The sequence below is a fragment of the Giraffa tippelskirchi genome, chromosome 4 (genome assembly GCF_054371585.1).
Source record: "Giraffa tippelskirchi isolate mGirTip1 chromosome 4, T2T-mGirTip1v1.2.pri, whole genome shotgun sequence".
NCBI classification, from domain to species: Eukaryota; Metazoa; Chordata; class Mammalia; order Artiodactyla; family Giraffidae; genus Giraffa; species Giraffa tippelskirchi.
In genome coordinates, this window is record NC_137278.1 from 37915406 (window position 1) to 37930459 (window position 15054).

The 15054-nt window shown below is 43.6% G+C and overlaps 1 protein-coding gene across 1 annotated transcript in view; it reads right to left on the reverse strand.

Annotated features, from left to right (window-relative positions):
• Positions 1 to 13569, reverse strand: part of ANTXR1 (ANTXR cell adhesion molecule 1) — a 250291-nt gene extending 236722 nt beyond the window's left edge. The window contains exon 1 of the mRNA XM_081594569.1: positions 13076 to 13569. Within this exon, the coding sequence (XP_081450695.1) occupies positions 13076 to 13227 (152 nt within the window). The 5' untranslated portion in view covers positions 13228 to 13569. The remainder of the gene's footprint in view (positions 1 to 13075) is intronic.
• Positions 13570 to 15054: the final 1485 nt, after the last annotated feature.

Sequence of the window (15054 nt, forward strand, 5' to 3'; positions counted from 1 at the left end):
TTAGATTATGGCTGTCCCATGGCATCTTGTATTTCTTTTGACCTTATATTGCTTATTATTGTGACTGGAGTACAGTTCAGTTAGGATATTTCTTTTTTTTTAATTTTCTATATAATTTCCATAAACCTGATATTTGCATTATCTTTTATGGTGGCTCAGATGGTAAAGAATCTGCCTGCAATGTGTGAGACCCAGGTTCAATCCCTGGGCCGGGAAGATCCCCTGGAGAAGGGCATGGCAACCCACTACAGTATTCTTGCCTGGATAATTTCATAGACAGAGGAGCCTGGTGGGCTACAGTCCATGGAGTCGCAAAGAATAGGACACAACTGAGTGACTAACACAACATTTTATGTAAGTAATGACGGTTAAGATTCTGATCATAATCCTTATGCCATAAGGTGTTGGGGAAGTCCTGTTCTAGGTGGTTCCTACAGGAATGAGCTGTATATGGTTAAGCAGCAGGGTATGAGGAAAAGAAGATAAGGCCACTGAATGAGACCTCAGAGGACACATACCAAGGGTTATTCCTCTCAATGTCTTGACAATGGACCCCTCTGCTGCTTATTATGTGATATGAGTTGTTATGGGGTTGAGAGACTCTGAACAAAGAACAAACTTAGAATGAAGATGATATGTAAAGAGATGACTGTTCTCAGCTTTTCTGTACCACTGTTTAGCTCACAGCTAGTGACATGAAGGAAAGAAGTGCCATTATCATCTCAAAGGTTAAGAGGGTATCACCTATACAAAGATGGAAATGGTGATGAGGTCACTAAAGCTAAAGGCAAGAAAGAGCATGGGGTTAGGTCACGGAACTGCACACCAACAGTTTTGTTGGAAATTGCAAGGGTGTTGGGTGTGGTAAGAGATGAAACTAAGGGCAACACATAGTAATCAGAGCAACAAAGCTCTAGAATCCTAAGGAATTGCTAAGGAGTTCACATTTTATACTGAAAGAACTTTGGGAGTGTTTAGAGGTTGAAGGGTTGGGGGAGATGATGTCAAGATTAAATCTGTTCTAAAAAGATCAACTTGGTACCAATGTCAAGACTATAGAGTAGTGTGTACATGCTCAGGTGTGTAGACTCTTAGGAACTCCATGGACTGTAATCCGCCAGGCTCCTCTGTCCACAGAATTTTCTATGCAAGACTATTGGAGTGAGTTGACATTTCCTCCTCCAGGGGATCTTCCTGACCCAGGGATCTAATCCATGTCTCCTGCATCTCCTGCATTGGAAGGCGGATTCTTACCACTGAGCCACCTGGGAAGCCCCAGGGGGAAGGGTTTAAAAAAAAAAGGAAGTAAAGAGACCAATTTAGAGAACACTTCTGTGAACTGTGTCGGAAATGGCCTGAACTAAGGTAATGATAGGGCTTCACTGGTGGCCCAGATGGTAAAGAATCCGCCTGCAATGTGGGAAACCTGGGTTCAATCCCTGGGTTGGGAAGATCCACTGGAGGAGGGCATGGCAACTGACTCCAGTATTCTTGCCTGAAGAATTCCCATGGATAGGGGAGCCTGGCATGCTACAGTTCATGGGGTTGCAAAGAGTTGGACACGACTGAGCGACTCAATACAGTACAGCAAGGTGATGACAAAGCAGAGATGTGGGAGCAGACATTGTCAGGCTTTGGAGTATAAGAGGATTCATCCTAGTCCTTTGGCTTGATCTATGGGTGAGGCTGCCCCCAAGACTAGGAATAGAGAAGATGATTTTAGGGGGAAAAGATCTAGTTCATCACCCCTCCACTGAAATTCTCTCTCCTGGCCTCAGTGGTAACAGTTCTTAGCTGTTTCTCTTCTAACTGTTTTGGCAACTTCTTCTCAACTCTGGTTAATGGAGTTTCTTCTTTGGCCCAGACATTCCTGTTGGCAATTCCTCGAGGTTGGACGCTGGCCATCTTTCTCATTAAACACCACCTCTACTTGACATTTTTTAACCCTGATATTATCTTGATATTATCTCCATATTATTTATTATCCATATCCATATTTTCATCTACTTCTCTTGGGCTGACAACTCTCAATTCTTTTTTTTTTCCAGTTACAGGATATAAATCCAACTGCCTACTCAATACCTCCACCCAAATGTCCTATGTGTTCAGACTCAACATGTCCACAACCAAACTTCTCTTTTCTTCTGAAACCTACTCCTTCCCCTCATAGCTCTTTCTTCTGACTCACTCACAGCCAACTGCTCATCAAGTCCTGGTACTCCACCCTACAAAGTCACTCAGTTTCATTTGTTCTTTTTCTCCCATTCCCAACATAATACCCTAACCTACAGTTGATATGAAAAATCCTACTCTTTCCAGATTCTTTTTCTGTCACTCTCACTGTCATGCTTACATCACAAAGAGTATGTGTCATTTCACCTTCTTGTGTTCCTCCTTAGTCATCAATGTTTTTTTCTTTACTTTGTCACCTGACAAAACCTTGCTCTAGGTTCAAGTCCTGGATCCAAAGTTATCTTCTCTAGAAAGTCTCCTAAACCTCTCTAATCTCAATCAAAATTCATTATTTCACCAACTTTGTTTCCCTAGCCCTTTGTCTCTTCTGCTAAACTGTGAAATCCTTTAGAGCCAGGAATATGTCATAGGCATTTTGTAATCTGATACATTTAGCAAAGTTTGATAAATACTGAATTGATGAACTGATAAATACTGCACTGATATACTCCTTACCCTAGACAGGAAGTCCAACTTATAATCTAAGGAGATGTCTTTTGTTAGAGGAACACATCCATTTTCTCTAGGGGTAATTACCACCATTACCACCACCAGCATCACTGTCATCACCACTACCACCACCACCACCACCACCACCACATCATCAATAATACCATAATCATTATCACCAATACGATCACCATCAATACCATCATCACCATCACCATCACCACCACCACCATCATCTTCACATCATCAATAAGACCATCATCACTGCCATCACCACCACCACCATCAATACCATCATCAATAATACCGTCATCACCATCACCATCACCACCACCACCATCATCTTCACATCATCAGTAAGACCATCATCACCACCATCACCACCATCACATCATCAATAATACCATAATCTTGATCACCACTACCATCACCATCAGTACCATCACTGTTACCATCACCACAACCACCATCACATCATCAATAATACTGTCATCACCATCACCATCACCACCACCACCACCATCAATACCATCATCATCACCATCACCACCATCACCATCAATACCATCACTGTCACCATCACCACCACCATCACATCATCAATAATACCATCATCACTATCACCACTACAATCGCCATCAATACCATCATCACCATCACTGTCACCACCTCCACCATCATCACCATCGCCACTACTGTTACACTTACCACCACCACTACTGTCACCACCATCACCACCACCATTATCATCATCTAGGACACTCACATACCAAATGCTTCATTAAGGGTTTTGATCTAATATTATTTAATCTTCAGGATACTTCTGTGAGGCAGTAGTTTTAATACTTGTTTTATTAATGAGAAGACTGAGTTTCGGAAAGGCTAATGAATAATTTGATCAAGTCATACAACTTAGTAAAAGGTTGAGCTGGTATCTAAAGCCAGAAATCCCTGATTCCAAAGTCAGCTCTCTTAACCTCTGTGATTAGTCCAGTTCATTCCCCTGAGGCACTAGGGTATGTTTCCTGCCTGGAGTCTTGACAGAAAGGGAACAAAGGATTGTCCTAGCAAACACCATGGCCTCCATGTGTATGCACACATGGCAGGATCTGCCAACACAGCAGGGCAAAGCATGGCTTATCTGTGACCTTGGCTCTTCCTTCTCTATATCATGTTGAGCCTTTCCTACCATCATCTAAAGTGAGAACTCTACTGGGCATTCAGTTATCAGGTGCCTGCTTCCTCAGCTACATCCTCATGAGAGAGGAACAAGGCCAGCACTATAGGACAGCTTTTCTGGTCTTTCTGTTCACTCTCATGATTTACTGTGAGAGGGAAAGAGACAAATCACAATCACTTGAGAAATTTTCCAAAAGATACAGGCCTGCCCCTGAACCTTAAGGTTCTGATCTGGTCCCTGGTTGAGAAACACTGGTTTAGCACATACATTTCCAAGGTCAGCAGTTTCCACTGGCCCTCTTATAACTAAAGCCACTCTAGTTCTTCCTCTAGATAAATGCTCTTCCTGATCAGATATAGTCCTACGATGCTTAAAATCAGTATCACCTGCATGCCTTGCTCTATCTGCTTTCTTTCAGTCAAGGGTTCTCAACCAGGGTGGTACCACCTCAAGGAATATATGGGATATATGTAGAGGCATTTATTTATTGAGTATCACAATGACTAGAAGCTTACGGCATTTACAAAGGAATGATCAGAAATGCTAAGCATCCTACAGTCCCTCTCAGTGAAAAACTGTCTACTGAAAATGGCAATGACACCTTCATTGAGAAACACATTTGGTTGGAACCCAGATACTCTTGATTCAAGGTGAGAATTAGCCTCTGCAACACACAGCATCCTCTCAGCCTGGCTGCCTCAGTGTTCCAGGGGCTGCTCTCCCCTTGTGTACATGAATGCTAAGTCTCTTCAGTCGCAACCAACATTTTGCGCCCCTATGGACTGTAGCCCACCAGACTACTCTGTCCATGGGATTCTCCAGGCAAGAATGCTGGAGTCAGTTGCTGTATTTCTTCCAGGGGATCTTCCTGACCCAGGGATCGAACCCTTGTCTCAGGCATCTCCTGTATTGGTAGATGGGTTCTTTACCGTCAGCACCACCTGGGCATCCCACTCTCCCTTCAAAGCTTTTCAAATTCCCTTATAGTCCACAAACTATGGACAAAGGGATTCTGAGCTTCTGAATACATTCATGTAATATTTAGCTATCAGGCAAACATGTCTCGTCTTCATTTCTACTTTCTATTTAGTCTAATTTAATCCCCTGCCCACTGCACTGAATTTTTCATGTAAAGAATGAGGGCAATGGGCAAGGAAGGAAAAGAACGAGAGGCCATCACTGCCACACAGGCGGATTTGAACTGTCGTGTCTGACTGTAATTCCAGTTGGTGAACATATCCAAGACATGGCTCAACACTGACCCTGGACCAGAAGTCTTATCTTTACATCCTCTCCCAGGGACTACTCCTTTCTTGCTTACTCAGGCGAAAGTAGTGTATGATTAAAGGTTTATAGTAAAGGATTTTTATGCCCACCCATATCTGGCTTTCCTCTCCCTTTAGAAAAACAGGAGGATAGTATTTTTCCACATCCCATTTGGTGTTGGTGGTGATGGTAGCGGGCCTTCCAGGTGGCTCAGTGGGTAAAGAATCCACCTGCAATGCAGGAGATGCAGAAGACATGGGTTCGATCCCTGGATTGGGAAGATCCCCTGGAGGAGGGCACGGCAACCCACTCCAGTGTTCTTGCCTGGAGAATCCCATGGACAGAGGAGCCTGGTGCACTATGGTCCACAGGGTCCCAAAGAGTAGCACACGACTGAAGCTACTTGGCACACACACATGCATGCATGGTGATGGTAGTGGTAGTATTGATGGTGTGATGGTGGTGGTGATGTTGAGTAGTCACATGACTAGTTCTGACCAGTGGGTTGTGAGTGGAAGGATGCGTGTCATTTCACATGTCTACAGAGTTGAATTTCCCTTTCCCATCAGATTCAATCTGGACAAATCATTAATTTATTGGCAGTGCTCCAGCTAGAGACTCTCCAGCATTTCCTTCCTTTGCAGCAATGATGGTAAAAGCCAGTGAAGGAATTTCCACCAGTCTAGCTTCCAGGATAGCACCCTGTACAGAGCCCCTGTTGCCAGATGTGTAGCAGAGACGGAGACCACAAAGGCTTCTACCTTTGCTGTTTTGTGTCCCTGTAATTTGGGCGATTGTCTGTTACCACGGCATAACATAAACTACCCTGAGTCAATGTTCTCTTGCATGCTTAGATTCTTTTCATCTCTGTGCCTAGATCATGAGACAGAGATGCCTGGATTTGAGGCTGAGTTTCACCACTTACAATGACCTTGGCTAACCTTCCTAAACCTCAGTTTCCTCATGTGTCAAGTAGTGATCATGACTGTGCTGGCCTTATGTGGTTATAAAGGAGATAACTAAATGGGATCATACAGGCAAAATGTTTACGCAATGCGTGGTAAGTAATATGGGCTCAGTAAACTTACTTATTTCTTCTCCTTTTTGATCTAAAATTGACTTTACCTGCATGCATGCTAAGTCACTTCAGTCGTGTCCAACTCTTTGTGAGCCTATGGACCGTAGCCCGCCAGGCTCCTCTGTCCATGGGGATTCTCCAGGCAAGAATACTGCAGTGGGTTGCCATTCCCTTCTCTGGGGGAATCTTCCTGACCAGGGATTGAACCCATGTCTCTTATGTCTCCTGCACTGGCAGGCATGTTCTTTACCACTAGCGCCACCTGGGAAGCCTGACTTTACCTGCCCCCTGCCCCAAATCCTCATTAGAGCCTTTAGCTTTGCCTGCCTGGAGTCCTTCTAATGTCCTCCTACCTAAGAAGCAAATAGCTTTGGACTGCTTGCTGTTTTCTTCCATTCCTTGCAGCCTCCAGAACAGGACACTGTTGACAACAGGTATTGTCACCTGTACTTTTATTGGAGCACACACTTGTGATCGGACTTGAGAACAAATCTATGCCAAATGAACTAAAGAATCAGCTCTTCCAAATGGAAGAAATCTAATCACTATTTTCAGTACAAACATGGCATGTCTGGGAAACATGTCAGGAAATATCCAAATACCCACTTGGTCTTTTGTTGCCCAGTAATCACTGCAAGAGGCAAAATCCAGTCTCTGGACGTTATATCAAAAATAGACACATGTTCTAAATTCAGTTCAGTTCAGTTCAGTTCAGTCGCTCAGTTGTGTCCGACTCGCAAAGAGTCGGACATGAACCACAGCATGCCAGGCCTCCCTGTCCATCACCAACTCCTGGAGTTTACCCAAACTCATGTCCATTGAGTCGGTGATGCCATCCAACCATCTCATCCTCTGTCGTCCCCTTCTCCTCCTGCCTTCAATCTTTCCCAACATCAGGGTCTTTTCAAATGAGTCAGCTATTCCCATCAGGTGGCCAAAATGTTGGAGTTTCAGCTTCAACATCAGTCCTTCCAATGAACACCCAGGACTGATTTCCTTCAGGATGGGCAAATCCTATTTGCATTTATGTGACAGCCAAGTCTCACTAAGGAATGCCAGAGTTTGCTCCTGGACTGCTGGGAGTCCTACAGGATTTGAAGATAATTGCAGGTTATCTTAGGAAGGGTGCCTTCCTCCAGCACTCCTGGATTCTATTCTCAGCTTGACACTGACTTTTACCAGGTCTCCACAGCTAAGGAAACTGGAGGTAATTGCTTGGCTGTCCCAGACAGAAGCACAAAATAAAACAAAAGAGTTCTGCCCTATTTATTTTGAACCATAAGCCAAACCTTCCAATTTGCAAGCAGTTCTACCAACTATTACCTGACCTGATAAGACCTCTCCAAAACTGCAATTCTTTCAGGTAAGGAAGAATATTGAAAAACCATCAAATCCATCTTGATACCAAAAAGAAGACATTCCAAGCCCCTGAAAACCTTTTTTCCCTGATGCCTCTCAGAATTATTACTGTATCATTTTCAAGGTACCATCTAATGAACTCTGTTTTCCTTATTCAGAGTCAAGTTTGCATTTTCATTACTGGAAGTCTTCTTCCAAAACATTTCTGAAAACAAGCTACATCTGTGAGTTTTAACATGTCTACAGAGTTGAATTTCCCCTTTCCACTGGATTCAATCTGAACAAACTATTGATTTATCAGATCTTTAAGGGCATTATAATCAGATGTCCTTAGAGTCCTACCCATCAGGTAATCCTCAGACCTCTGGAACATCTCCATGGGCTGCAGAGGGTTGGAGACCCTGAAACTTTCAATCAATTTAGAGCTAGTTTAACAGCAGAGCAGTAGCTCCTCAATTAAGTAACCTTAGTTGCCTTATGCACCATCATTTCCTGAAACTCTGATGCAGGGATTTTTAATTCCTGGAATCTACCCAGTTGTATTGCCATGTGCTTCTCATTATGACCCAACTGCACAGGGCAATGATGAGTGGAAAGAGCTGGGCTGAGAGTCAGGAGCAGACAGCGTCCCAGCTTTGTCATTATCTAATCCTAGGTCCTTCCACAGGTCACTTAATCCAGTGGGTTGACCAAGGTTGAACAGTTTTTTCATCTGTAAATTAGAGAGAGTAGCGCTTGCCCTAGCAACCAAGCAAGGTTTTCTCTGGGGCACTTGTGAGACGGTGTAAGTTTTAGGAGACTTTAGTTTTGACTCTAAAGATTTCTTTTGTAAGTTAGTAGCTGGGAACCCAGAACATGGTGAGGTTCCCAGTCTAATGTTATAAAAATTCATTTAATGACCATGTCTCTGAAGTATAACACATAGGAAGGGTCCTACAGATCATCACCACATGGGACCACCCAATTTTGGATGCTGGGTTTGGACTTGCATGAGTGGCGAGACGGGGTCCCCTTGTATGGGGAAAAGAGAAAGAGAAAATTGGTGCTGAACAGAAAGGAAGTCATGGAGGGAGGAGCTGGGGGGTTCTAATGGGGAAGGAGCCCACACAGTGAGCCTGCAGAGGATCTTTGCAAATGTAAGGATTTGTTAGGTGACAGGCTGTGGCTTTAGGAAACCCTGTAAGTCAACTATTCAAGGTTTACTGCCATCCTCCAGCCCACCATCTCCTCCACTTCTGCCCCACCCCATCCAACCATTCTATTTTTGAAGTCTGTAGGGCACACATGAATATAGCCAGCACTTCCCCAGACTCGCGATGGAGAGTCCACTTTTTCCACTTAAGTGACTAACAGCTCTCTATAAAACAGACCAATATGTGATACATAAATATCTAGTGTAATAACAGAAGAGCCCTGCAAGAGAGGAAAGGTCCATGCATGTCCACGGGTTGGCCAACTGGGTGCACTAATCTTAGAGGGCCCTCTGGGAGATTTAAGGTGGCTAGCTGCTCCTTGACTGTTTTCCTCTGGAGAAAGTCCTTCCAAATCTGACTTTTCAAATCCCTGATTGAATTCCCAGCAGTCTACTTTTCCTGACTGTAACCAGAAAAGCATGCTTGAATGAACATAAAATTCCATCATATAAAGCCTTGTGAAGCCCAGTCCATCAGCTCCGTGGCCAAAGCCGCTAATAATGCCCTATTGTGTTACTGTGGTAGTCTAGGTTATCATTATGAAGTCTTTGCTTCTGGTTGAGAAAACATGACGTTCCATTAAATGTATAACCTGGGTTTCTTCCAAGCCAGAGATGCATCCTGCTTAAAGCTGAAGTGAGCTAAGGTTTAATGTCACAGAAAAGAAGAGAACCATTCGCTGGGAAAAAAGGGAGTTGAGGGGTGGGGAGAAGAATGGTGAATTTACTGCCTTGTGTGCCACTGGTTTCAGCCTCTACACAGTGTCTTGTCCGCCAGAGGATCTGAGAAGCCCAAGGTAAAAAAAACGCATCAGCACTCTTTCCCTTTGCAAGCTGTAGTGATTGGGTGCTGGACAGCACTTTCTGGGGAGGTACTTTCTAGGACAAAAGACCATGTCTTTAGGGACCAGCTGGGGGACTGTTTGCTATCAGTGGCTTTTGGCCCATTCCCCAGCTTTGGGTTCCACAATCCCATAAATCAGTTCGAATCGAGATGGCAAGCTGGAATTGCATACGCTTATCATACCAAGTTCTAGCACCTTTCTCATTCAGCACAAAAATGTCCCTCTCTTCAAGCAATAAGACAGCTAAAAGAAGTCAGAGGAGTCCACCTCCATGGAAAGGTAGGTACCTGTAAAGGTCTCCCCACCATTTTTTTCCCGGAGCATTTTTGGGTCCTTAACATATTGCCAAGGACCTATGGTGCATTTAGAAATGTACTCCAGGATTAAACATGAAAGAAGCAAATCCTCTATAATTGTGAGGGGCTTGGAGCTCAGCATGCTGGTTAAGAGAGCCCCCTCACACTTGAAATTACTTTTTAAAAGCTCAGAATAACTTATTTTTGTTGAATATGAAAGTAATATACGTTTATTGTAGAAAAATTTGAACATTCAGAAAAATGTAAAAAAGAATTTAAAAATCCTACTTTCTACAGACAAATACTACTACATATTGGGTAAATAAAGACACACGTGTGTTTAGCAATTTTTACAAAGGTAGAATCATAGTGTATAATGTTTGGTAATTGTATTTTCCCTTAAGAGTATATTATGTGCATTGTGTTTCTCCTAAAACTATCTTACATGCATGTATAACATGTGTATTCAATATCATGCATATACCAGGTCTAACTTACTAAATCCTCTGTTGTTGGACATTTAGATCATTTTCAGCTTCATCATCATAAACATCACAGCCACGAACATATAGGCACTCTTTTCTGACTGTCTTGGAGTTTTCCTTTGATACATGTTGCCATGCTATCTTGTCTATGCTATTCAAAATAATAGCCACATATGGCTATTTAAATTTAAATTAAACTTAAATAAAATAGAAAGTTCATTTCCTCAATCCCACTAGACACATTTCAGGAGTCAATAGCCACATACGGCTAGTGGCTACCATATTGGAAAGCACAGAAAGAGAATATTTCCATCATCACAGAAAATTTTATTGGATAGCACAAACCTAGAAAGACCAAACCAAATTTATACTTTCCTTATAAGATATGACAATGGCCCTCCTTCCCACAAGTTGGCCAATGCTGAATATTATAATTCTTTAAAAATCTTTGTCAATGTAATAAAAGTTACATCTTGTTTGATTTTTCCATTTCTTTGCTAGGGAAGTTGAACTTTTTTGTTTATTGCCTTTCATATTTTTTTGTGAATTATTTATATAGTAAGCTTGTTTTCTATTGAGATGATCTTTTAAAAACTGCTTATTATATTTTAAGGTTACTCTATAGAGGTGAATTTATGCTGCAAAAGTTTTTGTAACTTGTTATCTTTTATTTGTGGCATTTTTTTCACTTATAGACATGTCAGAGTTGAATATATTTAAATCTTTTTGCAGTTTTCTTTATTGTTGCTACTCTGTTTTTAAAGCTCCAAATCTAAGATTACAGTAATACTCATCTAAATTTTCTTCTAATTCTTTCAATACTTCATTTTTAAATTAAATGTTTAACATTAAAATTTTCAATACTCTTGGAATTATCTTGGTGGTGGAGGGGGTGGGTAAAGTGTAAATCTAAACTTTTTCTTTTCCTGTGGACCAACCATTTGTTCAAGAACCATTTTTTTTAAAGCCATCCTGCTTTTTATTAATTTGCCTTATAATACATTTCAATATTTGGAGATATAAGTATTGATTATTCTTTTTCCAAAATGTTTTAGCTCTTAATACTTGTTTTTTTTTCCTCTAAGATAAATCTAGAATCGTTTTGCTAAATTCCTCTCACCAACAAAATTCTTTCAGAACTCTGATTTTAAAGTTTAATTCAGTTTATAAGGTAATTTGGAAAGAGTTTGATATCTCTGCAGTGTGGAGTTGTTCCATTCTGGGACATGGTGATTCTGTCCATTTTCAAGTCTTCCTGTATGTTCTTCTGAACTGGCTTAAAAAAAAAAAAAAAGCACAATGATGGGCATCTGTGTTTTCAGACAGTCTGAATCTGAGCTAGTGCTCCCAGCCGCTAGAAGTAACAAAAGAAATTCCATTTCTTAGCACTGGAGTATATTTTCAGTATCCACCTTCTCATAAATCTGCAGGAAAGAGATCTCCCTTTTCATCCAAAGAATCTGGAGTTCAAAACAGTCTTTACGGAAAAAAATCAAACTCCAGGGGCAACTGCAAAGCACATTCGGTGTCTAGCTGGCCAGCTTATTTTGCAGGACTCCTTTTCCAACTCGCAAATACTTTCCAGTCTGTGAAACTCATGTCTCCTCCACTGTAACAGCAAGCGTCCTGTCCTGGCAGTGGGGCGCTCACACAGGGCGAGTGAGCACTGATCTTCGCTGAGGGGCTTTTTATTGTTAAAGCTGCTTTTTAGTTGATAGCAGGCAACTTCCTTGAATGACTGTGGCTTGGCAAGTCTACGGGGGATTGGGCAGAGTTCAGTTCTCCTTTCAACAGTCCTGAAGCCTCATCCATTTTTGCAAGAAAACCAGGGCTCCTGCACTTCCCTGGTAGCCCACCAGTCAAATCGGCAAGAACTTGACTTCGCCTGCATCGGGGTTTCTCAAGCCCAGAGGGAGGAGAAATATACCCGCAGGGGACTTTTGGCAATGTCTGGAGACATTTTTGCTTGTCACCACGGAGAGACTAGTGGGGACGGCGGAGGTTGGGGAGTGGGGTGGGGGAGGTTATGGGGCGGGTAGTACCAGCATCTAGAGGGTAGCGGCCAGGGATGCTCAACATTCTACAACTCACAAAACATCCTACGACTCACAAAGCGTCCCCACAACAAAGAACTCCCTAGCCTCAAACTCAGTGGAGTGGAGAAATCCGCCTTATATTTCCACGAACTGCCCAGTCTGCCTACATTCTATGATGAGGAACCAGGGAAAAGGAATATGTAGAGCAGAGTTTTTAAACAAGAGACGATTGGCTTTTAAAAGCCCACGCCGCTTACTTTAGACGTGCCTGAACGTTGTTCTGCCTCTCCTAAGCAAGCTTTTCTCACCAAGGATTCTAAAGCAAATGGAAAAGCTTCACAGAGAGGTAGTAGGTCAACAGCATCTTTACATTCCCATCCTCAAACTCAGGCGCCTCGGTCGCCGGAAAGCAAGGCAGAGAAGAAGCTGTCTGGAGAACAAGCAGCGACGCCTGCCTGTCCGGCTCCTGCAGCCGGGAAGGATGGGGACGCGCGCTCGGTCCACAAAGGCGCAGCGCTGGGGCCACCGCCACCTCCCGCGGCCCCTCTGGGTCCCTGGAGATGCGCGCCTGTCCCAAAGCCACCCTGCCAAGGAGCCCAGCCCGGGGAGAAAGCATCATCAGCTTAGCCTAGGGTGGGACAACTCGCGGCACTTACTTGTCCAGAATGAAGTACAGGTCAAATCCCCCGTAGCAGGCTGGACCCCCTTCCTCCCTGCGTCCCCCTTGCCCGGCGCAGATGAGCACAAAAGTGGCCAAAGAGAGACACTTGAAGCCAATGCCCAGGGCTTTCTGCTCCACGGTGGCCATGACCTGCAGCCCAAGGGAGAGGGTAGGGTCCTCTCCTCCCCACGCTCCTCGAACTCGCCAGGACCCTCAGGGGCGCGCCATCCGAGGGGCCCTCCTCTCAGGCCCTTTATTCCCCCTCGCTCTCCCAAAAAACTCCCCGGAAGCAATTGTCTGGAGGAGTTCAAGGTTTTCCTTCTGGTTTCCGCTCCGATTCTGTTTCTAGGTTTCGGGTTTCAAGAATCCCAATACTGTAGTCCGCTTTTTTTTAAAGGGGCTGCTCCTGACTCGGGCCGGCGGGCCGCTCCGGAGGCAGCGCTGAGGTTTTGCAGTTGAAGCAGTTCCGTCCTGACGGTTCTTTGTCCCAGATTTTAAATATTTTGGGGTGGGTTTTCAAATTGTTCTTGGTTGGGGGAGTGCTTACTCTTTCCCTCCTCTCAACGCCCCCCTTTCATATTTTGATGGGGGAAGAAAGTTCAAAGGGTGCCACCTTGTGGCCAAGGACAGCGAAGGCACTCTTCCGCGTTCTAGGGGGCCTGGCTGTGCAAGTGTCCTGTTCCTTCTTTTTTTCTCACGCGTCTTTCCTTTCATTCTCCATTACTTCCTCCCCATTTTTAGTTCTTCCTCACTCGCTAGCTTTCTTATCCTTGTTCTTTCTTTTCCTGTTCTACGTCCGCTGATCAGGTCCCTGTAAGCAATTGATGAGCACTTACTCCAAGCACCACGGCTCTGACCCCAGGCTAGGACCTTTGCAAACAAGACGCTGGACAAAGGAGCAGAGAAGAACGGGCCTTTGTGATCTGAATCACCCAAGTGACCTTACTGTACACTTAGCGCAGATCATAAAAGAGACTGTTGGGATGCGGTCATGTGGCTGAAAACAGCAAAAACAGTCCCACACAGAAAGCTGTTCCTGGCATGAAACAGCGGAGCATTCTAGATGGTCTCCGTCTCTGATTTTGGAGATTGTGTTGTAAGTTCTTTTCAGCCTGTGAACTTCGACTTTTTTCACCCAATCTTTGATTTAAGACAGAGGAAGCAAACAGCTTACAAGAATGTGAACCTTCCGAACAGTTTGGGACTGCCAGAGAAGCTCCGTCGCAGCCTTTCTACAGCGAGGGGTCATCTTTAGAGTGGTCTCTGGATCCCCGTTCCCAGCGGGAACTCAAGTTTTATCTTCCTATGTCTTCCACTCTGGGAATCCTCAATACACACTCGTGCTCCGTATTTCAGCATTATTGCTCCAGACACTCATCTTCCCCTCTGCTTGAGAGCCTCTAAATTTTGGAGACTCCTAGTGTGCATTGCACTAGCCTGCCTCGAAAATGTTCCTTTATGTTCTTCATCTCCTGATATTCACACCTCCTCTCCCACGCTGAATGAGACTGAACTGTGTGTAATAAATAAGGAACAGCAGAAGTGATGGTGTGTGACTTCTGAGAATATAAAAGATATTGTGCATTTATCTTTTTAAATTAGAATTTTCTCCAGGTGTATGCCTAGGAGTGAGATTGCTGGATTATATAATAACTCTATTCTTAGTTTTTAAAGGAACCTCCATACTGTTCTTCACATTGGTTGTACCAATTTACATGCTCACCAACAGTGTGGGAGGGTTCCATTTGCTTCACACTCTCTCCAGACGTTATTATTTGTGGACTCTTTGATGATGGCCATTCTGACTGGTGTGAAGTCATAGCTCATTGTAGTTTTGATGTGCATTTCTGTAATAATTAGTGATTGAGCATCTTTTCATGTGCCTGTGGACCAGCTGCATTTCTTCTTCAGAGAAATGTCTGTTTAGGTCTTCTGCCTATTTTCTGATATGTTGTTTGGTTTTTTTATATTGAA